Genomic DNA, 25,725 nt, shown 5'->3' on the forward strand with positions numbered 1-25,725 from the left:
AGCACTGCACACACTAATAATGTGTTTGCCATGAGAGAATGAAACATTTTATACAGCAACTTTTCTCACTTTAACAGTTGTCTAGATAGCAAAATTAAAATAAAATGTAATAACATGAAAAAAATTCTACTACTTGGTAAATCATCTTTTGCTAAACATTTTTGTATTTCCTTATAAAGACTTACTTTGTGTAAATACTCAGAAACCATAATGTTTCATATTCTGTAAATTATTTTAAGTTAATTGTAGGAGGAATACCCAGTCTGAAATGATCATGTCCTAAAAGACTGCTTAGAGGCAAAATGTTACAATCTTCTTCAAATAGTTAAAATTTGGCAATGTTTAAATATCTCTGACTATTGTCAAATATCTCCTTTTTGCTCAGTCTTTATATTTCATTGCCCTAATTCTTCCTGACACGTACACACAGTCTCTTATTTTTATAAGATACTGATAAATTGGTTTGATGACGGTAAACTGGAACTTAAACCTCAAATATCATCAGAAAGTTAAGATATTACTACTAAAAGTCAGTCTTTCGTCCAACTCCTAAGGCTATAGTGCGTAATATACAGTAGATCCCCGCGAAGTTGCGGTTCAGAGTTTGCAGATTTTTCCTTAGAACCTATGTAATAATTGTTAGCGGAAACCACAGATATCCTTCGCAATTTTTATGGCTTTTTTCGTGGCAATACTGTACTCTACTCTAAGTAATTGTAGAGGAAAACGCAACTTGGGATGGTGAAAGTAGCCAATAGAATTTGAAACTGCAACTCCCAGCAGTCCCTGCAGTCGCTCCGATTGGTCCTCTGCTGAGGGTGCTGGGGCTGTTGGGGTCAAAGGATGTTAGCAAAGCTTTTAAAAAGGGGGCTGGTGACCAAAAGCAAAAAATAAATTTTTGTAATTTGTATTTCAAGTTCCTGTCTGTCTGCCTGCCTTCTGTTGGGTTACCTGTACTTATTCGTTTTGTCCTGGATCATTTCGTGATTGGCGTCTGAATTGTCTGCCATCTGCCTGTGTACATGAGGACTGTAAGTGGATTCATGGCCATCCTGCAAAGAAAGGAGCGCTCCTGATCCTGTCCACCTGTCTTCACCATTTCAGGAAGTAGCAGTAGGACTATATTTACAGTCCTATTCAACGTGCGGATCTCTGGACTATCTATTTTCATCATTACATTTCATCCATTGCCGTTTTTCATGATTTACTGTGTGTGTTTTCTTTGTGCTTTGTTGTATTTAATGTGTAATCACTGTAAGAACAACAGGGGTGGTATCGTTGTTTTCATTTGTTTTCATTACATTCTTTATTTGCTGTTTGATTACCGATTTGCTTTGTTTTTGTCTCTGTTTGTGAGTGCGTGCGGGTCGGGCCAAGGCTAGGTGCGTCCCTGGAATCTACAACATAAAAATGAATCATCATCTTCTCAACGGTGTGAATCTTAGCGGCACCGGACCACTACAGCGTTATTCATTTCTCCTTGCTGCTGATTGACTGTGATGCATCTCCAGCTGAGTGTTCTTGTGTTTTCTGTTTTGTTCCTCTGAACCCTTAAACTGCCACAACCGGCTATAGTCTTTTCCCAGTGCCATTTGCAAGCACGCAGGAGCTGATCAGTCAGTGCCTTACATTCGTTGAGCAGCCAGCTCATGACCACTGTCACCCCCTTGTGAGCAGGGGGGCTGAACGCACCCCTAGAAGACACGGACACTCCTCAAAAAACTCCTCTTAAAAAACGCTGATAGACTACCTTCGCATTGCTCCCCTACTTGCTGGGCTTACTTGTGGCTGCTCTGTCGCGTGATATGCTACGCTTAGTTAAAAGCCTGAACAGCACCTGTCCTTTTTGGCTGATTGCTTTGTTTCTCTCTCCTCCCCCAGACATCCTCTGCTCCTGTTGGGTGTCCCGTTCCCGTTATGCTCCCCTTTGATGTTTGGCTATTCTTTTAAACGAGAACTTACTGAGCTCATTTTACTTCTGAAAAAGACGTTTGTTTGAATAAAGTTCCTGTCTCTCCAATCTCCTATGTTTCTGTGCAATTCTGTGACCCAAGCGTGACATCCTGCAGCACTGCAGCCTCACTGTCCCTGGGATTGAGCTGCTGCACTAGACTAGCCTGCCAGCGTCAGCACTTACCTCTGTGTGCTTGCGTGCAGCCAGTTCAAGCGCAGTTGTCTCGGTGATTTCATCCATTGCGTCAGCTACACCTTGTACATATTGTTCCAGTTGTTGTTTTAAATAGTTTTTACAGTTCATTAGCAGTGTGTACAATGATCATGTTGCAGTAATTGTGATGCTCTTTGCATGAAAAAAAAGTGTTCCATTAAAATTTCATGTTTTTTCTTTGTGAATTGTGATGTTTACTTAAAGTGCAGCAAAAAAGTATTTGGCATCCAGGGATGCATTAACCCCAAAGTATGTGGCAGTTTAAGGCTTAAAGCCCCAAGATGCCGTTGAAATTCCCTGCACCTTCTAAGGCTTCTGGCAATGAAAACGCGCTTGCATGAATTACAGTACATATTGCGGTAACATCGGTATTTTACATTCTAGCACCACAGGAGACATAGCAGTACAGTACTGTGCAGTATGCGGGTTTACCTTTACATTCTTTTTTTTTTTTTTTTTAAGTAATGTATTAAGCGTGAGTTTGAAATTAAATTAAAGTGTTTTGGGGGCATATTTAGGGTTTAAACTATAAAATAGGCATTTTATTTTAATCACGTCCAAAATTTGCGTTTTTTCACAATTTGCAGGTGCTCTAGGAACGTAACCCCCACGAAATTTGGGGGTGTACTGTATACACAGATGTAAAAGCATTAGAAAATGCTAATACAGTGATGGAAAGCAGAAATTAGGCTTTAGTCCTAAAGTGTCTTTAGCTCAAACTGTTTCATTTCTTAACAGGTTAATAGACCTTAAGGTGCTCAGTAGATATGAAAGTGTTGGCTTAATATCAAACATTTTTTTCTAGCAAAGTGTATGCTGTGTCAAAAGCATAGTTCTAGTTTGTACTGTCGCCCCGGGAGAACAACTAAACCCTGGGTTGCTGCACAATCAGAAAACTGCTAGGGAAAAGCAGTTTGCTATTGAAAATCTTTCGGGGTAACGTGACCAGCGTTATTTGACCCTTCACCACATGCCCCAGCTCAGCATCAGAGAATAAGCATTACAACAATGAAGAAGAGGAAAAAATATGCACATATATATTTACATATAGACAGAAAAAAAAACAAACAAGTACCTAACATAGATTCAAAACAACCTTTCACGGATTAGGGGGTGAGATGTTCTTGCCTAAGAGAAACCGGTTTCCCAAATTGGTTTACTGTCTTTACAGTTCTTAAGCAAGATGTAAAATGGAAGCCTCACTGAATATGCCGGCCGTCAAGCCGATAACAAAAAAGTTCTATCCTCCTGATCCAAAGAGTCGATTGTCCCAGCGAAACCAAAAAAAGTCTGTCTTCAGAGACGCATCTCCCTTGTATCGCCGAGTGAGAAAAAAATCTTCTCCCAGCAAGTTTATTCTTGGTGCTACCTCGTTGCTTCCCCTTGCTCCACCGCACGATCTCTCTCTCTCTCTCTCTCTCTCTCTCTCTCTCTTTCCTTCCTTTTCTGGTTAAAAGTCTTCAGTTAAAAGTCCTGTTCATGTTGTGACCTCCCCCTTAAAGGTGTATTATCAGTAACCCATTTTCTTGAAGTGCACCCTACGGAGCTGCAAACTGACAACGGGACAATAGCACATGTGGCACCCGCTATACAAGTTTATATGAAATTCTGAGTAAAGGACAGGTGACACTTCAGTAAGGAATAATTTCAGAATAATGGGAAAAGGATAAGAGGAGGATGCAAAAACATATCCACGGATATGTTTTCATTAGTGGAATAAACATTACTAAGGATATTAATTGTGTATTAAATAAACCAACATAGTATTAACTGAACCATTTTATCAGTTTTGCATTGAAGCATCACACAGAATGCATAATCTTAGCCTGCACTTTAAGAAACCAACCAAATGGTACATTGTTTCTAAATTGGAACAAGCATACATTTTAGCATGAAAATGTGATTATTATACAGTAATCCCTCCTCCATCGCGGGGGTTGCGTTCCAGAGCCACCCGCGAAATAAGAAAATCCGCAAAGTAGAAACCATATATTTATATGGTTATTTTTATATTGTCATGCTTGGGTCACAGATTTGCGCAGAAACACAGGAGGTTGTAGAGAGATAGGAACGTTATTCAAACATTGCAAACAAACATTTGTCTCTTTTTCAAAAGTTTAAACTGTGCTCCATGACAAGACAGAGATGACAGTTCAGTCTCACAATTAAAAGAATGCAAACATATCTTCCTCTTCAAAGGAGCAAATAAATCAATAGGGCTGTTTGCTTTTAAGTATGCGAAGCACCGCGGCATAAAGCTGTTGAAGGCGGCAGCTCACACCCCCTCCGTCAGGAGCAGAGAGAGACAGATAAAAAAATCAATACGTGCCCTTTGAGCTTTTAAGTATGCGAAGCACCGTGCAGCATACTTAAAAGCTGCACACAGAAGGTAGCAACGTGAAGATAATCTTTCAACATTTTTAGACGAGCGTCCGTATCGTCTAGGTGTGCGAACAGCCCCCCTGCTCACACCCCCTACGTCAGGATCACAGATAGTCAGCGCAAGAGAGAGAGAAAGAAAAGTAAGCTGGGTAGCTACTCAGCCATCTGCCAATAGCGTCCCTTGTATGAAATCAACTGGGCAAACCAACTGAGGAAGCATGTACCAGAAATTAAAAGACCCATTGTCCTCAGAAACCCGCGAAGCAGCGAAAAATCCGCGATATATAATTAAATATCCTTACATATAAAATCCGCGATGGAGTGAAGCCGCGAAGGGCGAAGCGCGATATAGCGAGGGATTACTGTATACCTAAATTTTGTGAAAATACAGGCAAAAAACAGTTAAAATCCTTTCAGTACACACTGTTAGTACTGTACATAGTTTCGATTGAAATAACTGCAATTTAAAACAGTTTTACTCACGTACTTTTTTCTTCTTTAAAGGAGTTAGTGAAATAGCTTACATTGAATCATCCATCCATCCATCCATTTTCCAACCCGCTGAATCCGAACACAGGGTCACGGGGGTCTGCTGGAGCCAATCCCAGCCAACACAGGGCACAAGGCAGGAACCAATCCCGGGCAGGGTGCCAACCCACCGCAGGACACACACAAACACACCCACACACCAAGCACACACCAGGGCCAATTTAGAATCGCCTATCCACCTAACCTGCATGTCTTTGGACTGTGGGAGGAAACCGGAGCGCCCGGAGGAAACCCACGCAGACACGGGGAGAACATGCAAACTCCACGCAGGGAGGACCCGGGAAGCGAACCTGGATCTCCTAACTGCGAGGCAGCAGCGCTACCACTGCGCCACCATGCTGCCCTACATTGAATCATTCATCTTCAAATTCTATCGGGAAATAATGTGATAATGTTGTAGGAATGAACATATCTAGAGACGTCTAGGAACATTTAAACTAGAGTGTGCTTAGGCATCAGAAAGTAAACATACATTCCCTGGCCACTCTATTAAGTACATATTACTAGCACCAGGTTGGACCCCCTTTTGCCTTCAAAAGTGCCATAATTTTTTGTGACATAGATTTAACAACATGCTGGAAACATTTCTTGGGGATTTTGGTCCTTTTTGACATGATAGAATCACGTAATTGCTGCAGATTTGTTGGCTGCACATCCATGATGCAAATCTCCCAATCCACTGCATCCCAAAGGTGCACTATTGGATTGAGATCTGGTGACTGTGGAGGCTATTTGAGTACAGTGAACTTGTTTTGATGTTCAAGAAACCAGTCTGAGATTATTTGAGCTTTGTGACATGGTACATTATCCTGCTGGTAGTTGCCATTAGAAGATGGATACTTTGGTCATAAAGGGATGGGCATGGTCAGCAACAATACTCAGGTAGGCTGTGGCATTTAAACAATGCTCAATTGGTATTAAGGGGCCCAAAGTGTTCTAAGAAAATATCCCCTACACCATTACATGACCACCACCACCAGCCTGAACTGTTGATACAAGACAGGATTGATCCATGCTTTCATGTTGTTGACACCAATTCTTCCCCTACCAACCAAATGTCACAACAGAAATCAAGACTCATCAGGCCAGGCAATGTTTTTCCAGTCTTCTATTGTCCAATTTTGGTGAGCTTGTGTGAATTGTAGCCTTAGTTACCTGTTCTTAGCTGGCAAGAGTGGTACCCAGTGTGGTCTCCTGCTGCTGTAGCCCATCTGCTTCAGGGTTCGATGTGTTGTGCATTCAGAGATATTCTTCAGCATATCTCAGTTGTTACGAGTGGTTGTTTGAGTTACTTTTGCCTTTCTATCAGCTTGAACCAGTCTTGGCCATTATCATCTGAACTCTGGCATCAACAAAGCATTTGCACCCAAGCAATTGCAGCTCACTGGATATTTTCCCTTTTTTGGACTATTCTCTGTACAGGCTCCTGTCAATCATGGAGAATCCACTGCATCCACTGAACAGTATCATCTCCAGACAGAGGAGCAGCTTCAACGACAGACTGCTGTCACTGTCCTACTCCACTGACAGACTGAGGAGATCGTTCCTCCCTCACACTATGCGACTCTTCAGTTCCACCCGGGGGGGGGGGGGGGGGGAGGGTAAACGTTAACATTATGCAAAGTATCTCTGTCTCTCTCTATCTCTGTCTCTCCCACTCTCTCTCTCTCTCTCTCTCTCTCTCTCTCTCTCTCTCTCTCACTCACTCACTCATTTGGCTGACACCTTTATCCAAGGAGACTTGCATCATTTATGATACAATAGGTTAATTTTTTTTTCAATTTGCAATCAGAAAATATGATGGCATTGGCTGGATAGAAATTTGTATTAACAAGCAGTTGAGTAGCTGCACCTAATAAAGTAGCCAGTGAGTGTAAATGAAAGACAAACTATACTAAATAAAAATGTAAATACATATTTAGAAAACTTAAAATGCCTGTGAGAAAATATCTTTTGCTTAATACAGCAGAAATGATTTGAAAACAAATGCAAAATTTAGGAGAAAAAGTAATACTGTAGGATTATGGTATGGCTAGAATTATAAAATTATGACTAAATGAAAGAGATGGAGAAAGAGTACCGTATTTTTATTGAATTGTGCATTTTTTGCAGTAAAAAGGAGGGGCATATTAGTAAACAGAAGTCTGGTCCTGTCTACAGTAACATTACCAGATGATGTATACGATCCCATTTTGTGCTGTACAGGTTCACAATCTGCTGTTCCCAAATAGAAAATCTTTGAAAACCATGAACTATTAATTTAATATCAGAGAACAAATGTTTAAAGTAAAGCATGGTAAAAAGCACAGCTGGTGGATGATACAGAGGAATCGAACTTTAATGCAGGAAGCCAGTCGAATGCAGCAGGCAGGAACAGGTGGCCAAGGACTGACATATGAAACTAAACTGCTTGTGCTTATCATAACAAAAAGAACGTCTGAAATATAGGTGTTATTTTCCATTTCTTTAATGTGAAAAGGAAGCCAGTTTTTGCATACTGGCATGAATGTTTAACAGAGCATATAAAAGCAGTAATTTAGGGATCTGAGATGCAAAATGGCCTTTCATGATACTGTTAGATCCAAGAGCAGAGCAACAGGAGTTGGAAAATCTGTCCCAGAATTCCCTGTGAAAGGTGTGTGATTAGGAGACTTGACATTACAATTAACCTACAAATATAAATGGGTTGCTCCTGGAAGTGATGTGCAAAAATTGTTCTGTAAAATTCAGTAATACAGCATGATGTGTCTGGAAAAATATGATGTGGAGATTAGTGTGAGGGGGGAAAAACAAGCCACTGTTTGTTTATATTTAACTGTCAATTTTAGAATTCAAATAAGATTTCTTTTGTAATACATTTGAATTATATGCAAAGAGTGACATTCAAGCTTACCAGTTCTAAAAGACGTGTATATTTCTAAACTGATGTTTTTAACATTGCAATAAGTGTTGCATTACCCCTTTGAGTGGGCTTTTCTGGGAGTTTAAATAAATGTGTGCGTAATTTTTTTTCCTTTTTGCTTCAGCTGTAAAAGTTCATGTTCTCTTCTTTATTACAATGCTAAAATATGTGAGATTTCCTTTCCCAAATACAAATAGTCATAGTCCATTTTTACAGCTTCGCATGCAACAGTATGCAAACTGGACTTAAACTCATTGCTCAGAAGCTCATATAATACCCTAGGTTCTTGTCTATAAGCCGCGGCTTATCTAAGTAAAAAAGTTGTGAAAATGAAAAAATAGAATATCGGCTTATACATAAGTCCGGTTTATACAGTAATCCCTCCTCCATCGCGGGGGTTGCGTTCCAGAGCCACCCGCGAAATAAGAAAATCCGCGAAGTAGAAACCATATGTTACTATGGTTATTTTTATATTGTCATGCTTGGGTCACAGATTTGCGCAGAAACACAGGAGGTTGTAGAGAGACAGGAACGTTATTCAAACACTGCAAACAAACATTTGTCTCTTTTTCAAAAGTTTAAACTGTGCTCCATGACAAGACAGAGATGACAGTTCTGTCTCACAATTAAAAGAATGCAAACATATCTTCCTCTTCAAAGGAGTGCGTGTCAGGAGCACAGAATGTCACATAGATAGAGAAAACAATCTCTAGCAAACAAATCAATGGTGCTGTTTGGCTTTTAAGCATGCGAAGCACCGCGGCACAAAGCTGTTGAAGGCGGCAGCTCACACCCCCTCCGTCAGGAGAGAGAGAGAGAGAGAGTGTGTTTGTTTTTCAGTCAAAAATCAATACGTGCCCTTCGAGCTTTTAAGTATGCGAAGCACCGTGCAGCATGTCTTTTCAGGAAGCAGCTGCAGAAAAGAATAGCAACGTGAAGATAATCTTTCAGCATTTTTAGACGAGCGTCCGTCTCATGTAGGTGTGCGAACAGCCCCCCTGCTCAATCCCCATACATCAGGATCACAGATAGCGCAAGAGAGAGAGAAAAGTAAGCAATCTAGCTTCTCAGCCATCTGCCAATAGCGTCCCTTGTATGAAATCAACTGGGCAAACCAACTGAGGAAGCATGTACCAGAAATTAAAAGACCCATTGTCTGCAGAAATCCATGAACCAGCAAAAAATCCGAGATATATATTTAAATATGCTTACATATAAAATCACAATTTAAATGACCGCTACGCGCGCGTATTGACTCGGCAACGCCCAGAGCAGAAAGAACGCGCTCCGGCCGCTCCAACCGCGCCATGTGGGGAGTGAGAGAGACGCCAATATCTCACACTCTCTCCCCCCTTAAAGAAATTAAATGGGTGCGAGTGAGACCACTGACCTCCCTCCCTTCTATTAGTTATAGGTTGTAGTACGTTCGGCTTATCCATGAGTCCGGCTTATCTATGATAAGATTTTATTTTAAAAATTCGTATGATTTTTGGTCTCCGGCTTATACACGAGTCCGGCTTATAGACAAGAACCTAGGGTAATACTGTAAAAGTCAAGGACCATGCAGAAGAGTAAGGTGGCAGCCTTTTAAAAGAAGCTCTCTTTCTCTTTTTATTTTAATTATTGTTTTTAATTATTAATATAAATATTTAAGGTTATTAGTAATGTTAAGATTTGGTCTGTGGCTTGTTGCAGTACATTTTTTAATGAATTTTTAAACTAAACTGAAGAAACAGAAGTGCTGTCACAACAGACCCATGCGCTGGCCTGCCTCAACTATGTTTAAAATAAGCGGCAAACTTGAGAAATATCACATGGTGAGTGTAAAAGATCTGATGGCTTTCTATGTCTATAACATCTAGAAATATAAAAGACACAAAGGAATAAACATTGTATTCACCTAGGATTACCCCCACCTAAATAGCCCTGTTACTTTACCCCTTATCAGAGGAGCTGCCCATCCTAAAATAGAAAGGGCAACTATTCCGAGCAATGGTAAAAGTTACAAGCTTGTCTGGAGATGGAAGAGGCACAAATCTGGAGCAATGCTAAAAGTAAGGTGGAAATGATTCAGACGATTCAGACCTGGCCTGACTTCATATAATGATACATTTTCAATTGCTTTCATTTAAGTTGCTTACTGTTAAATCTTATAGCGAGTTACGGCAAATTCAGATACTGTGATATTTTGGGTACTGCAAAGAACTGGTTTACATCCCTTATTTTAGGTGCTATTTTAATGCTGGACGGGCTTAATCAGACTGTGTGGAAGAAACAGAATGGGACTAGAGGTTTTTGTGAATGTGGAGTGGTGAAAAAGGGGGCACAGTACAATTAAAACTAAAATATTTGATCAAAACATTTTAAATGCAGACTAAATTCTACCTTGGCACTGTCCAGGAAAATAAGTTGCATTATTCTGGCTGACCCCCTATTAGTGGATTTAGGTATGGGCGCCCCTACCAAAAAATTTGGCATGATGAACGCAGTCTTAGCTGGTCAGTCTATTAGGGGCAGCATTTGTAAAAGTTAAGGGGTACACTCTCTGTAAAGACTGTATTATGTACACAGAGGGGCACAGATCATGTAACTGAAGGGGCACATACTCCAGACACCAAGGGGGACTCACACCCCTGTCTACACAGGTTGTCGAAGTCTGATAACTACCTGCTATGGACGTGGAGGGGGCATCATCCTCACGCCTCATTGCCTAAGACTTCAAATGGCCATCGACTGTCACTGATTCACTCTGTACCAGTATTTTAATGATGAATCATTCTGAACACTGGTAACTTCAAACAAGGAAACAAGTATTCATTAGGCATATTTCAATACAAGGTGGACCTACTGTTTCTAAATATTAATGACTTTAAACATAAACCAGTGGTACAATCTGAGCAGCTCTGACCATTATCTTACTGTCTCATTCAAGCCTGTTATTGACAGCATCATCTCTCTGTTATCCAAGCCAGAAGTTATGTGTGTTCTGGAGGGGTTGTTGTTTGTTTTGTTATATTTATTTTTGTGGGAGCTTCTGTAAAAATTTTTATTTCCTCCTGGACAAATAAAGTATAATCTAATCTTTAAATTAGAAGCCATGTTGACATATGGATGAGGCAGCCAGTTAGTAATCTGTGGTGGATCACATTGATCTGGGAAAATCAAAGAACAAAATTCCTAAGCAGAAATCAGTGTCAATGAGATGGAGGCTTCTGTTTATTTTATTTATAAAATTACATTTGTGAGGCAACGCTGTTATTAAATATTGAATAACTTTAATGGTGTGCAACAAAGTGCTCATGGTTGGTGCAAAAATTTACACTTACAGGCTATTGATGGTTGTGGGTTCATTTGTTTGTTTTCTGTAGTTTTTCTTTTTTATTTATTATATAGTACTAGGGTGTTGTACAGTGTTAGCAGTTATGAATGTAGTGAAAAGTCAAGCAAAATGACACCTTTTTATTGGCTAACTAAAAAGATTACAATATGCAAGCTTTCGAGGCAACTTGGGCCCCTTCTTCAGGCAAGATGTAATACAGAAACTGGAGTTCCCTGTGTTTATATACACACTAGGGCACACTTATTTATTATATGAAATAGAGCAATTGTGTTTATTTTTTGAGAAAATTTATGGATATACATCATTTACGTAAGATGGGCAAGGACAGCAAGGAGATTAGATGGAAGTGTATGTCGCTAGTAACATTCAGGGTCAAATGATCATCACAGAAGAAACAGATTCAACCTTTAAACAGATTCAGTATAATGCTAATGTGGTAACTGGTGTCTCTGCACAAATACAGATAATGACTGGCATGCATCATTCATTACCCATAAAAAGCTTGTACGTTGTAGCCGTATTTCTGCAAGATTCATGAACAATTGTTTTCATACCACATTGTAATCCTCATTTGTGTGAGATGAGGATATATAAATAGTAATGTATTCATATGAAGATACGTTGGCAGCAATATAATAAATACAAAGGAGAATGTAACCCATATTGTTTTTTGTATCAGTATGCTGCTGCTGGAGTATGTGAATTTCCCCTTGGGATTAATAAAGTGTCTGTCCTTTCCACAACCTAAAGCCTTTGAAAAAATTCCATTCCGGATGTAAACAGACAAGGTTTTATTATGTGTACTACCAAAACACAAGAAGGGAAATTTATGATCATAAATACCAACTAAATGAAATGAAGAAACTTGGCGTTTGTTTGTACACTTTTGTCTGTAAAATGAGTATCATGACATGAGATTGGCAGGCTTGATTCACAATTAAAGAAATTTCAACTTTGTCAGCTGGTATATGAATAAGGAGGTGTGAGTTATAGGATATTTCAGATAAGACCACAATTAGCACTGGGGCTAGGTGCCGTCATTAAGCTGTCAACAAAATGGTTATTCAACATACCAAAGGGCATTAAAAATATATTTAAAGGTATAAGCTTTGTATCTTCATACAATATGAATGGTCAGTTCATAAAACATAAAGATTTTATATATAATTTGCTAGGTTGTTATACTTAAGTTATTATTTTTTTAAATTTCTTACATGAATGGTTTGTTATCTTCAGCTTTGCATGGTAATTTTCAGTGAATTGTACTTAGTGCTAGGGTTACTTATCATTTTTTAGTATGATGCACTGAACAAATGAATTTATATTAATAATGCTGAGTTGTGCTTGTGCTATGCAAATCTTTTTTGTCAATTTATTCACATTTATTTGCTCAACAAGTACATCCCTCCATTCATCCATTCTCTAATCCGCTTAACCAGCTTAAGGCCACGGAGAGCCGGTGTCATTTTTAAGATCATTTTGGTCCAAGAAGGAACTAATATTAAATACAACAAAAAATAAGGCTGATTTAATAAAATATGTGACTACTGCACAATCTTACCTTTCTAAGAATCATTTTTGTCTTGAACACTTAACATCCCTTAATGCAAAATTGTACAAAATACTGCTTCTTAAAACCATTATTTGCTGTGTATTCATTATACTGTTAAGCTGATTCAGAGTTATATTGACCGACTCCTCTTTGTGTTCTTTTTTTTGTCCCCTTTCTCTTAGAAACAGGACCGGATTGAGGAGCTGAAGAGGTTTATTGAGAAGCACAGGTACCACATTCGCATGCTGGAAACGATATTACGTATGCTGGACAATGACTCTATCCAGGTGGACTCCATCCGCAAAATCAAGGATGATGTTGAGTATTATGCAGATTCTTCGCAGGATCCTGACTTTGAAGAAAATGAGTTCCTGTATGATGACCTTGACCTGGAAGACATTCGTACGTCTTCCTGCATTTATATCTTTGTAATTATCAGACTCATACTAACATGGTGTTGCTGTGCTATAGTAGACTTTTATGCTATACTAGCTTGACTAGATTTGTTCAGACATGACTTTCTGTAAGGAAACTTACACCAGACCAGGTTCTGCTGTGGTATAATTTAAAAGTCTATTAAAAGCCAGAAGTAGTGTTGTTGAGCCTTTTGCTCTTTTAGTGGTGTGTGTATATGTAGCTAAATCTGGAAAACTTCATTTTAATTCAGAGGTAAAGTACTTTTAAGAAATTCATCCTTAGAGTTGTTTTTAGTTCAAAAGACACACTCAAGTATAATTTTAAGTAAATCTTTAATCTGCAAAGGTTTGTAAACCTTTGTGTGTAATATTTTCTCGGTTCGTTTTTAATGGCATAATTTCTCATCATAACACATACAGCATCTAAAATAAGCCAGGTGTTTGCTTTGTAAAGTTGGCTTAACATTTTTATCACTATATTATATATTTGTCTGTATTATTATGTAGTTATTAAGAAAAGAAACTGGAATGTACTAAAAATCACAAGTGCAAGTTTATCAGCAGGTCATTCCGAGGCCTTAGTTCCATTGCAGAGTGAGGATCTCACTAAATATGCCTGATAGTTTACTATTAAGTGAGCATCTGTGATCATTAAAATGGCATTTTGCTGCTGTCTAGTTGAAAAGGAAACACTGCAAGCATTTCTCAAATCAGAATTAAAATATCAGTTTTCTTGTTAGTAATTTAGTTCAGGTATATTGATATACATATTAATGTACCTTGTCCACATGTACACAACTTGTGCAGATGTTATTGGCAAACTCCAGTAACTCTTTTAGGTTCCTGTGCAAGGATAACAATATGTTGCTGTGAACTGAATCCATGGTGCTTTCTGTAAATTCACAGTTCAGATATTAATCATCATTGTATTTTCAATACCATAACAAAGATTTCCCCTGGAGACTGAGGAGTGTGATCTCTTGGCAACTAAAACATCACTTTAAATCTCCCACCAACTTTTCAATGGCATTTTCTTTCAATTAGAGTAGTGACTTTAACCACAGAAATAGACTTTTCCAGCCATCTGTCCATTTCCTGAATCTGATTAATATTGTTTGCCATCATGGGTATGACAGGCCTTTTCAGCAGTACATGGCACAAGACGACAGTTATCCCTGAGCATGGCACTAGTCTGTCACAAGGCCCATTCATGCAAACACTCATACCCTCTTACACTAGGCCAGTTAAGTATTGCTAGTCAACCTTACTTGCTTGTCTTTGGACTTGTGAGTGTCTCCTTAGAAAAGCTAACACAGACAGAGTGAGCATATGCAGTCTCCGAATGGTGAATGACTGGTTTTACAAGCTCCTAATAAGATATTTCTGCTTCTGCCTCCTTTACAAAGGGTGTCATCAGTATGATCTGTAGTTGTTTAAACTGTTCTTTCCATTGTCCTAACAATATCTGCATAGTCAAAGTTTCCCCACCATCGCTCAAAGCAACAATTTTGGATATCCTGCCCACATTTCTTAAGTTTGTCAAAAATGTCTTCCTCTATATAGACTTGCCACATTATTCCCATATCAGGTTGTTTGCTTTGATTACTGACCTTCTTTGTCTGCCTTTTGGCCAGTTTCAGAGATCATTCTGCTATCATTGCATGGAAAATATACTTCTTTAAATTTGCAACTTCTCTGTCTTTTACCATCTCTAAACCACTTCAAAGGCTGCTTCAGTGACCAGCACCAATTGAGTTTAAGCCTGTGCTTTCTTGTGCTATTGAGGCCTTGAGCATGGTCCATCCAGACTTCATGTCCATGAATTCTTCAGACATATGGATGAGAAGTAGAATTTGACTATACAAAGTTTAGAGCACCCTCCTTTCCTGATTTTGACCTGGTCTTGCTATTTTTTCAGCATGAATCAAAAACTCTTGACTTCTTCTACACTAGTATATGAAATTTCATTGTCTCAAGATCTAGTTTCCCTTGGCAAGGTTTAACCTGTCGGCATTTATCGAACACAAGACTTTCACTCTCACAGGGCTGTGGCATTCATACATAAAACCTCTGACTCCAGATACGAATCCTAAATTTATGGTGCCACCAACTTCAACTCAGACTCCTCAATTTATGATGCCACACGTTTTTATTAGAAATTGATAGGTTTTTTTTAATCAAGATACCATTAACTTGATATAAAAATTTAGCTATGGCATTACTAGAGTGTATGTTGGCTATTAATGTTTGAAATGACTGATTTTTAATTTATTATTCACATATGGCTGTAAAGCCACATTTTCAATTCCTTCAGTGTCCTATTGGTAAACTCCCTTAGCTTATCCTTAATTAGTTATGTTAATATTAATTGGTTAACAGAGAAACCTTAGTAATTGTATTAGCACAGCTGAAACCTGTTGTCTTGTTTATTTGTGTTATGAGGTACTGGCATTCAGTTCTGGATTCAAAATTGGCCAAAATGAAACCGCTTTTTGAATAGACATCTCAGTCTACTGGTTTTTACAGAATGCATGTTATTCCATGTGACAGATTGCTGAGAAATTGAAGATTTCCTACAAAGATGTCTGTTACTGTCTTGAGAGAAGTGGGCAAACTGGTACTAACCAGGATAGGAAAAGAAAGGGAAGGCCCAGATGGGCAACTCCATAAGAGGATAAGAAAATCACAGTGTGTAGTTTGGGAAGCAAACACCTTACAGGTCTTCGGTTGTCTTCTTCAATCAATACACACCAAATACCACTGTCATCCACAACAGAGAACAGAAAACTCTGGGATGCAAACAATAGGTTTTAGGTGCAAAGACTGTTGAGTGACCGGAGCTGTGGAGTCAAAAGCAATTATTGATTTACTGGAGTTAGAGTTGTGGACTTCTCAACGTGGCTTCTTTGGGTTGAGATGGACAGGCTACATTGTTCACTCAGCCAAAAGACATTCTTCAGTGAATATCACCACCAGACTTGGCTCCACTAATGGGAATGCTGTATTACAGTGAAGTTTATTATAAATCCATTTAGGATCTTTCTTTGCCTGACATGTCCTCTTCCATCATATTATTTAGTTTAACTCTATGACAGGCACATGCTTTGTTGGTACTTAGCTCAAAGGGCATGTAAACCACATTACCATGCTAAGGTCACAGTCCCAGACAGGACTTTCCAGTCAGTTTTATCTTAATGTAATAAGCATCCAGTGTTGCTATTCGCATGTAATATTCTCTGTGGTTTTTAAACAGTTATGATGATGTACAGACAGATCTATAAAAGAAAAGTCCTCCTGAGTTTGTTATAGTTATAGAACATTTCTTTTGCAGTCTTTCTGTAGCATCCGTAGCATTATGTTTACCCCAGGAAAAATAAGCCAAAAACACATATATTATTTTTTTTTTAACATAAATTGGTTAATACCAAAAAGTCAATATTTTATAGTATTAGCCACTATCCTTAAGGCTAGTAACTTGCTTTGTGCAAGTTAAGGCAAATGAAAGTACAATTTTATAAACCTCCAGAAGATGCAGTGAATTTCAAGTGCAGTGGGAATAAAACTTTGTACGTGACTAGCGTTAGTGCACTGTTAGTATACTGTATTATCTGACGTGAAGCTTATAGGACCTGCTTTCTAACTCTTCTAACATTGCAATTAACCCAGTAAAGTTAAGCTTCTCTCAGTATTTAAATTATTCTCCTATTGGTTTCTTACTTCAAATTTAATATTAAAATGTGTCTACATTTTTTGTGAGAAATATGGTTGCTCTTGTATTTCAGCCATTGTAGCTGCTATTAAGTTTTCTTAACAAAATTGTTTCAGACTGTTTGGTGTTTGTAGCTTCTGAATTTTAGTCTTAATTTATCCCATATTCTTTTAATAATATATAATGTGGCAGTTAGAAATGCAGAAAGCATTAATACCCAAACTGAAGAAAGAAAGAGAAGAAATAAGAGTTTTAAAAGTAAAGCTTTTTAAAGTAAATGAAGACAAGTCCACAAATTCGTATGTGTAAACAAACAGAAGGGCATTATTTGTAAGATTGAAAATAAACCTTTTTTTCATCATTTGCTTTTGTACAGCTCAGCCCTTGGTGGCTACTTCGCCTCCTGGCCACTCCCACATGGAGGATGAGATATTCAACCAGTCTAGCAGTACGCCGACATCAACAACATCTAGTTCACCCATTCCTCCTAGTCCAGCTACCTGTACAACGGTAAGAGGATCTGATTTGCCTGTCTGTAATGTAAATTGAGCATCCCTAATTATATTGTACAGTCCTGGAGTTTCATGTCTGATATAAAGGAAAAAGGTCCAAAAGTATTTGGACAGAGATGCAATTTTCATAATTTTGGATCTGTGTGCCACCACAGTGTATTTGAAATGATGCAATCAAGATGTGATTGAAGTGTAGACATGCAGTTTAGTTTAAGGAGTTGAACAAAAAAACGGTATGAGCCATTTAGAAAAGTTTATACATGGTCCCCCCATTTTCAGGGTCTCAAAAGTATTTGGACATACTAACATAACATTGAATATAATGGTAATTTTCAATACTTGGTTGAAATCCTTTGCAGTCAGTGACTGCCTGGAGTATGCAACTCATGGCCTTCTCCACATGTTGGGTTTCCACCCCACTGATGCTTTACCAGGCCTTTGGTAAAGCTGTCTTCAGGTGCTGTTTGTTTGTTGGAATTTGTCTACCTTCTGTTTTCTCTTCAACAAGTGAAACGCATGTCCAATTGGGTTTAGGTCAGTTGACTGACTTGGTCATTGAAGAATATTTAACTTATTTGCTTGAAAATCACTTGGTTTGCTGTCACAGAATGTTTTGGTTCATTGTCCATCTGTATTGTGAAGTGTCATCCTATCAGTTTTGTAGCAATTGTCTGAATCTGAGCAGACAGTGTAGCCCTGTACAATTCAGAAATCATCTTGCAACTTAAACAACAGTGACCCACTTTCATTGTCAGTCACTCATGCCATAACACTGCCTCCACCATGTTTCACAGATGATGTGGTATGCTATAGATCCTGAGCTGTTCGTTCTCTTCTCAATGCTCTTCTCTGTCCATCATTCTGGTACATATTGACCTTAATTTAATTTGTCCAAAGAAAACGGTGTCCAAATCTGTGTTTAAACATATTTTCTGGAAAAATCTGGGGTCTCCTTCCTATGCTTAAGTATTACCAATGGTTTGCACCTTGTGGTAAACCCTCTGTATTTACTTTCATGAGGTCTTCTCTTGATTTTAGACTTTAGCAGTGATAGGCCTACCTCCCAGAGTGTTCTTGGTTTGGCTAAATGTCGTGAATTGGATTTTGTTCACCATGGAAAGAATTCTGCGTTCATCCAGCACAGTTGTCTTCTATGGTTGTCCAGGCCTTCTCATGTTGCTGAGTTCACCAGTGCGTTCCTTCTCTTTAAAAATGTACCAGATGGTTGATTTGAACATTCTTGGTGTTTCTGCCGTCTCTCGGATGGGTTTGTTTTGTTTTGTTTGCCTAATAATGGCCCATTTTACTTCCATGTACAGCTCTTTGGACCTCATATTGACAGATAACAGCAACAGCTTCCAAATGCAAATTCCACACTTGGATCAACTTCAGACCTTCTACCTCTTTAACAGTTAATGAAATAATGAGGGACCTGCTCACATCTGGCTATGGAACAGCTTGTGAGTCAATTGTCCAAATACGTTTGAGCACCTGCAAGTGTGTGTGTGTGTGTGGGGGGGGGCATGTATAATAATGGCTGTCATTCCTAATTGGCTGTTAAACCCTTTTAATTAATACAGAAAGTCTACAGTTCAATTGTGTAATTATTCCTTCATTTCAAATCCATTGTAGTGGTATATAGAAAATTATGAAAATTGTGTCACTGTCCAAATGACTTATGTACTTAATTGTATGTGTGTTTGTTTTTTCCAGGAAAATTCAGAAGATGATAAAAAGAGGGGCCGGTCAACAGATAGTGAGATAAGCCAGGTACTTGAATTACAATTTAGTTTTCTTTTGCAAGCTCTTTTAAACAGTTCTATTTTTAATGTACAGAGAAGTTGAAAAGCAAAGGTCGTAGGAAACCAAGGAACTACTGTATTTACCTATGAACAATATATTTCATTAGTGCATTCTAAGTTCATCCTCATAAAGCTGAATATTTTTTTGCCCACTTGAAGATGGAGTTCATTTTCAGTTATTTTTAACTAGATAGACAGAGGGCATAAAAACTGAAGCTCTTCTTCTCATCAAGACCACTGAAGGGATAGGGCGGAAGTTCAGGATAATGATTAGAAATATAAGTGATAGAAATTAGCTACTGTGTTACAGTAAGATCAAGAAATCTGAAATTACATTCTTACCCTTGTTGTTATGCTGCTACCCTGTTCTGACTAGTTATAATGGTGAAATAAGTCTGCATTTACGCATTAGGAAAGCTATCTAAGAGATCATAGTTACAGTTAAATGTCTCAGATATGGCAAAGGAGCCATGTTCATTAGCAGATGAACCAAACATCAGTTTAGCCAATTAAACCCAAACAATGATGAAATAACCAGATGCTTTGGATAAGTCTACTTCATTTCTTACTAAATTCTAAATGTAAATGGGCAGATACATTTTTTTATTAATTTATGTCAAATAGAGGTTTTACAATAGCATCTAAATTTAACTGAAAATCAGTTTAGTATTTGGAGTGTTACAGTTCTACTTCCTACGTCTTGAAACAATCCCTGCTACAATATTTTTTAATTAAATGCAGGGCAGTAACAGAACTATTGAACAACATGATGACAGAGCATTACAATAGTCAGTTTTAGTTTGTTCAGTTTAATGTTCTAGTTTTTCTGTTTCCTGAAATGGAGGTGTTTGAGATGTTAACGTTAGTTTTTTTATTAAACCTAACACCTTCATGTAATGCATGGTTTTCCTGCAGCCTGTCCTTGAACTTGGGTCATTGATAAGTCATACACTGAGATGGAGTAGGGCGAATGATGACACAAATCAACAAGAGAGAGTGTAAAGTGTATTGTATCCAACAAAGTGCAGTGCAGATTCTTTTTTCAATAAATAAACATTTCAATAAAACTACAAGTGCTCTGTGGAAGTTAAAATCGGACATCAATAAATAGATTCCACACCAGTTAAAATCAGAAAGTTAAAATCGTGTGTTCCTCTTTCATTCTGACTCTCAGTGCCTCTCTTCATTTCTTAGCCCCAGTCACTCATCTGGTATACTAAGCCAGGAACTGGGACACTTCAACATTGTTCATATCATTATTCCTTGAATATTTGGTTACGTGAATGGTAATATATGAGATATGATTGCATTACACTTGATGTATGCTCACTTGTGGTGAAGGTATAACAAGATGAGGTACATGAACATGACATCCATAGCTAAAGGCTACCTAACACATCTCTCCCTTGCTTTTAAAGTTTTAACAGTTACCCCACCAGACTTTACCCAAACTTGTAAATATGCAGGGATGTTGAGAATATGTTACCCCCTTTGTATCTGAAATAGCAAGTGTTGTCCCCTATGTATTCCAAAAGGAATTTGTTAAAAATGTGTAAAGGGATCGCAACAAAAAGTTTAAAAAATAATGTTGCCATCTGTTCTTAAATTACCTGTATGAGACATTCCAACTTATCTTTCGAACAAAAAAAAATGTTGTTTTGTCATTTTTACCTTGGATTTTATTTGTTTTGGTTTTTATACTTTTGGGCTCAACGTTAATTTATTAAAAGACGGCATTTTTAATGTCTGCAGCATTAAAGTATTTCATTTTTGCTGTAAGTTAATTTAGCCTAGTGTAAGCTAGCGTAGTAATTGTTAAACTCAGCTTTTGCACTAAAGCACTTTGAGCTACTTTTTTTGTATGAAAATGTGCTATATAAATAAATGTTGTTGTTGTTGTTGTGCTGCAGTAATATACAAATGAGAATGAATAATGCATGCTTAAGATGTACGGATTAAAGGGGCTAATATGCTTTGTATGGCAATACTTTAAGTATTTTGAAGTAAATAAATACATTATTAGAAAAATTATCATCTTTTATTTACTATGTTTTTCTTTCCATTTGTGAACAGTAGGCTTGTATATGTTACATTTGTCATTTGTTTCACTACTAAAACTGGTTTCAAGAAAGTTTTCAATTTGCTTTTAGTTTCAATCAGCTTATTTTGTCTATTTTATATAATAAAGTTCATATGTTATGTACAGTTTTATGAGACTGTTTTTTACCTTGCTTCAGGTTTGTTTTAATCACTCCAGTGTTTTTGTTTTCATTAACAGTCTCCAGTAAAAAATGGCAGCACCAACAGCATCTCCAGTCTTCCACTTTGTGGATCAGGAGGTTCAGGGTCTTCTGTTGGGACAGGAGCTGTTGTAACATCAGGGAGTGGTAGTTTAGGTGGTATCATTGCATCTACGGGCTCCTTATCTCACAGCTTTTCCACTCCACCGCATCAGAGTTTGAAAACACCTGGCTCAGGCAGCTCTTTAGGCAGCACACCTTCCTCTTTGCTTCTACTGTCCTCCAGCCCATCATTAGGGGTCTCTGTTCCGAACAGCACAAATTCAGGGTCTGTAAGTCTAATATCTAGCACTATTGCCAGCAGTATTGTGGCAGCTACTTGTGTGGCTTCAGGGGGAAGCAACAGCAATACCACTACTCCCCCCACTGTTAGTCAGCCAGGTATCATTGGTAGTAACTCTAGCAACAGCAGCTCCTCTAGTCTAGGGCTAAGTTTAGGACTAGGCTTAGGGAAATCTGGGTCTGGTTTGGCACAGCTTTCCAATTTAGGAACCATTCCAGGCATAGGAAGTCTAAGTGGGTTAAATTCAATGAGTACACCCTATGCACAAGCAGCAGCACTTGGAGGCTCCAGTCTTTTAAGCGGAGCTGGGAATAATTCAAGCTCAAGTGTTAGTACAGGGCTGATTGGTTCAGGAAACCATGGGGCTGTTGGTAGTGGGTCAAGTGGATCAGTAAGTTCAGGCAACAATGGAAGTGTTAGCAATGGAGGAAGCATTGGAAGTGGGCAGAATAGTGCAAGTGGAAGCGTTGGAGAGCGTGAGAGGGAGAGGGAAAGGAGTGCCAGTAGTAACAGTACTGGAAGCACAAGTGGAATTCCTGGAAGACCTCCAAGTGGACAAAAACAAAATGGCAGCACAAGTAAGTAATGAGATATATATAATATGAATGTTTTTAGTGTAATATGAAATGTTATTCATTTGTATGTTCAACTCATTTTGTTTATAGTGAAAGGAGTTTGTTCATTTTGAATCTTTAAAAATTTATTTTAGTTATATATGCTATTTTTAAATGTAGTGGTATCTCACTGTGTTAATGCTAGATATGGTATGCAAGTCGAATAAGATCTAGTATAGACCTACGTTTCTACAACACTAAAGTGAAAGCCCTTTACAGTAAACGAAGCGTCTGTCTGAAGTAAACTTTAAAGGCATTTTTTGATGGAATGGCTTGCCCATTCACTCTTCTAACAGAGCAAACACCCATTACATTTTGAATATATTTATCATGGTTTGAGTTAGCTAGAGTAAAACCTAGTATTTACAGGTGTAATAAAACATCCCCAGAAGCCGTTTCTATTTTGGGAGAATTGCGGCCCATTTGAATTACCTAATAAGATCACACAATTAGCTATTTCACTCTTTTAACTCTGGGGTAAGTATTTTCTATAAAGGTCTCAGGAAAATGCATTGTGCTGTCTTCAGGCAACCTCAAATCTCACTTTAATATCCAGGTGCTCAGGTAGGCCTTTCCACTATTTGCCCTGTTTAGAGGGACTGGTTATCTTTTTGTGATTTCTAAAGAAAATGAGAGTAAAAAGGATCCTGTTGCTTTACCCACAGCACACATTCTTATATATATTGCTTGATTAACATAGTTGAGCTAATGTCGTCTAGCTTGCAAGTGGAGAGTTTTTATTCCTGAAGATCTTTCAGTGTGAACCCATTTTTCTGATTATCTGGCATGAGCACCCCTCTTTGTAATTTTCATTTTGTAATTTCATGCACCAGGTACACCTCAAGAATGATAGTTATTATTGTTTTAAAATATTTGCGCATATTTCAGATATTTCAAGAGTGCAATGTCATAGCTTTAATCAGTAAACATCACTAATCAACTTATGACAGCCTCAAAGCTTTTGAAGTATAACTGCTTCTTACTGTTTGTACCTTGGTTAATGTTTGTAACAATGTTCCTCTCTGCTGTTCTTGCCAGGTTACAGTGCAGTTGTAGCAGACAGCACGCAAGACTCTTCTCTCAGCAGTTCCAGCCAAACGCAGAATAGCCAACCTATCTCTCATAGTACGCCGGCAAATGCTGTGTTAGTATGATTATTTATCCATCTGTTTGTATCTAAATATGTTGGTCTATGGATATGCTATACAGTATATATATTCCTAGCCAGTTTGTTACTTTGATTCCTAAATGTTTTTTAAAAGATGATATATTACATTTTTTGGTTTGCTACCAAATACAATAATGTCTTGATTGACACTGTTTTGCTACAATATGGCAGCCAGCCCAATGATTTAATTTAGCACATTCATCATACTTTCCACTTAGCTTACTATTTTTAAGTATATGGTGTTTGCAACAGATGATCAGTAGGTCCCTTGATGTTTCTTTGACCCTGAAGAAAAGTTCTTGGATATTAAGTGTATCTTTTAAAAAAACCATCAATAATCAAATTGTGTCTTTATAATCAAATTTTAACTATTAAAACACACAAAAGTGTGTAGATGTTGATAACCAATATCATTGACATTAAGGATGGATATTGACAGCACAGTGAATGAGATGTAAAGTAACCGCCATAAACAACATAAGTGGCTTCCAGCCTGTGTGTCACTCTGTGAATACCCTGAAATGGTGGGCATGCAGCATCTTAAAACATATCACAGACTGGTGATTTAATGTTGGGTTTAGATATGCATTATTTAAGAAATTTTCCACTTATTATATATGTAAGTGACAAATCATCAAATCAGAATTGTAGTCAAGCACGGGTAAATATGAAATATTACAGTATATAGGTGTTTTACTTTGTAGTCCTGCTAGAGATACATATTAAAGTGTTTACAGTTAGAAAACATTTTAATAATATTTATTCATTTACTTTTTTGTGTGCAATTACTTTAAATATTTTTCTAATAAGCTGACAAAACACATGAGACCCTTCTTCCAAATAGTCGTTATTAGTTATACTTAATTAGAACTTCATTCCCTAAAAAAATACAGTTTACCAGTATATTTATACACTGTGCATGTCTCTGTCTTATAATACCTTGTGTCCTCTTTGAACTTTAAAAGTAAATCTATTTTTAAGGAAAGAAATAGAACTGCTAAATGACTATACTTGCTGAGTATAGATGGATCAGTAGTTGAAAAGAAAAAAAGTCTCTGTTTATCTACTTAACTGCTCACATATAATTACATATACAGTTTGGATTTCACATACTTCCTAACCTATGTTAAAAGGTTCCACCAGAGGGGTTAATATTTTCGCAAATGGTAATATTTACTTATCACTAGAAATGGGTAATAAATTGTATCCTTTATAGCACAGCATATTTACTTACAGTTGTGCTTGAAAGTTTGTGAACCCTTTAGAATTTTCTATATTTCTGCATAAATATGACCTAAAACATCATCAGATTTTCACTCAAGTCCTAAAAGTAGATAAAGAGAAACCAGTTAAACAAATGAGACAAAATATTATACTTGGTCATTTATTTATTAAGGAAAATGATCAAATATTTCATATTTGTTAGTGGCAAAAGTATGTGAACCTTTGCTTTCAGTATCTGGTGTGACCCCATTTGCAGCAATAACTGCAACTAAACGTTTCCGGTAACTGTTGATCAGTCCTGCACACCGGCTTGGAGGAATTTTAGCCCATTCCTCCGTACAGAACAGCTTCAACTCTGGGATGTTGGTGGGTTTCCTCACATTAACTGCTTGCTTCAGGGTCCTTCCACAACATTTCGATTGGATTAAGGTCAGGACTTTGACTTGGCCATTGCAAAACATTAACTTTATTCTTCTTTAACCATTCTTTGATGGAACATCTTGTGTGCTTAGGGTCGTTGTCTTGCTGCATGACCCAACTTCTCTTGAGATTCAGTTCATGGACAGATGTCCTGACATTTTCCTTTAGAATTCCCTGATATAATTCAGAATTCATTGTTCCATCAATGAAGGCAAGCCATCCTGGCCCAGATGCAGCAAAACAGGCCCAAACCATGATACTACCACCACCATGTTTCACAGATGGGATAAGGTTCTTATGCTGGAATGCAAACATAACGCTTTTCATTTAAACCAAAAAGTTCTATTTTGGTCTCATCCGTCCACAAAACATTCTTCCAATAGCC

At 37.8% G+C, this 25,725-nt stretch overlaps 1 protein-coding gene across 4 annotated transcripts in view; it reads left to right on the forward strand.

Moving 5' to 3' along the window:
- Positions 1 to 25,725, forward strand: part of LOC114667077 (CCR4-NOT transcription complex subunit 3-like) — a 106,982-nt gene that overhangs the window by 68,424 nt on the left and 12,833 nt on the right. For 2 of the 4 annotated variants that reach the window (XM_051920154.1, XM_051920155.1), the window contains exons 8-12: positions 13,075 to 13,294; positions 17,394 to 17,527; positions 19,243 to 19,299; positions 21,610 to 22,492; positions 23,567 to 23,672. In XM_051920154.1, coding sequence (XP_051776114.1) covers positions 13,075 to 13,294; positions 17,394 to 17,527; positions 19,243 to 19,299; positions 21,610 to 22,492; positions 23,567 to 23,672 — 1,400 coding nt within the window. The remainder of the gene's footprint in view (positions 1 to 13,074; positions 13,295 to 17,393; positions 17,528 to 19,242; positions 19,300 to 21,609; positions 22,493 to 23,566; positions 23,673 to 25,725) is intronic. The other 2 variants (XM_051920156.1, XM_051920157.1) reach the window with 2 other exon arrangements.

This window comes from Erpetoichthys calabaricus, chromosome 16, assembly GCF_900747795.2.
Source record: "Erpetoichthys calabaricus chromosome 16, fErpCal1.3, whole genome shotgun sequence".
Lineage (NCBI taxonomy): Eukaryota > Metazoa > Chordata > Cladistia > Polypteriformes > Polypteridae > Erpetoichthys > Erpetoichthys calabaricus.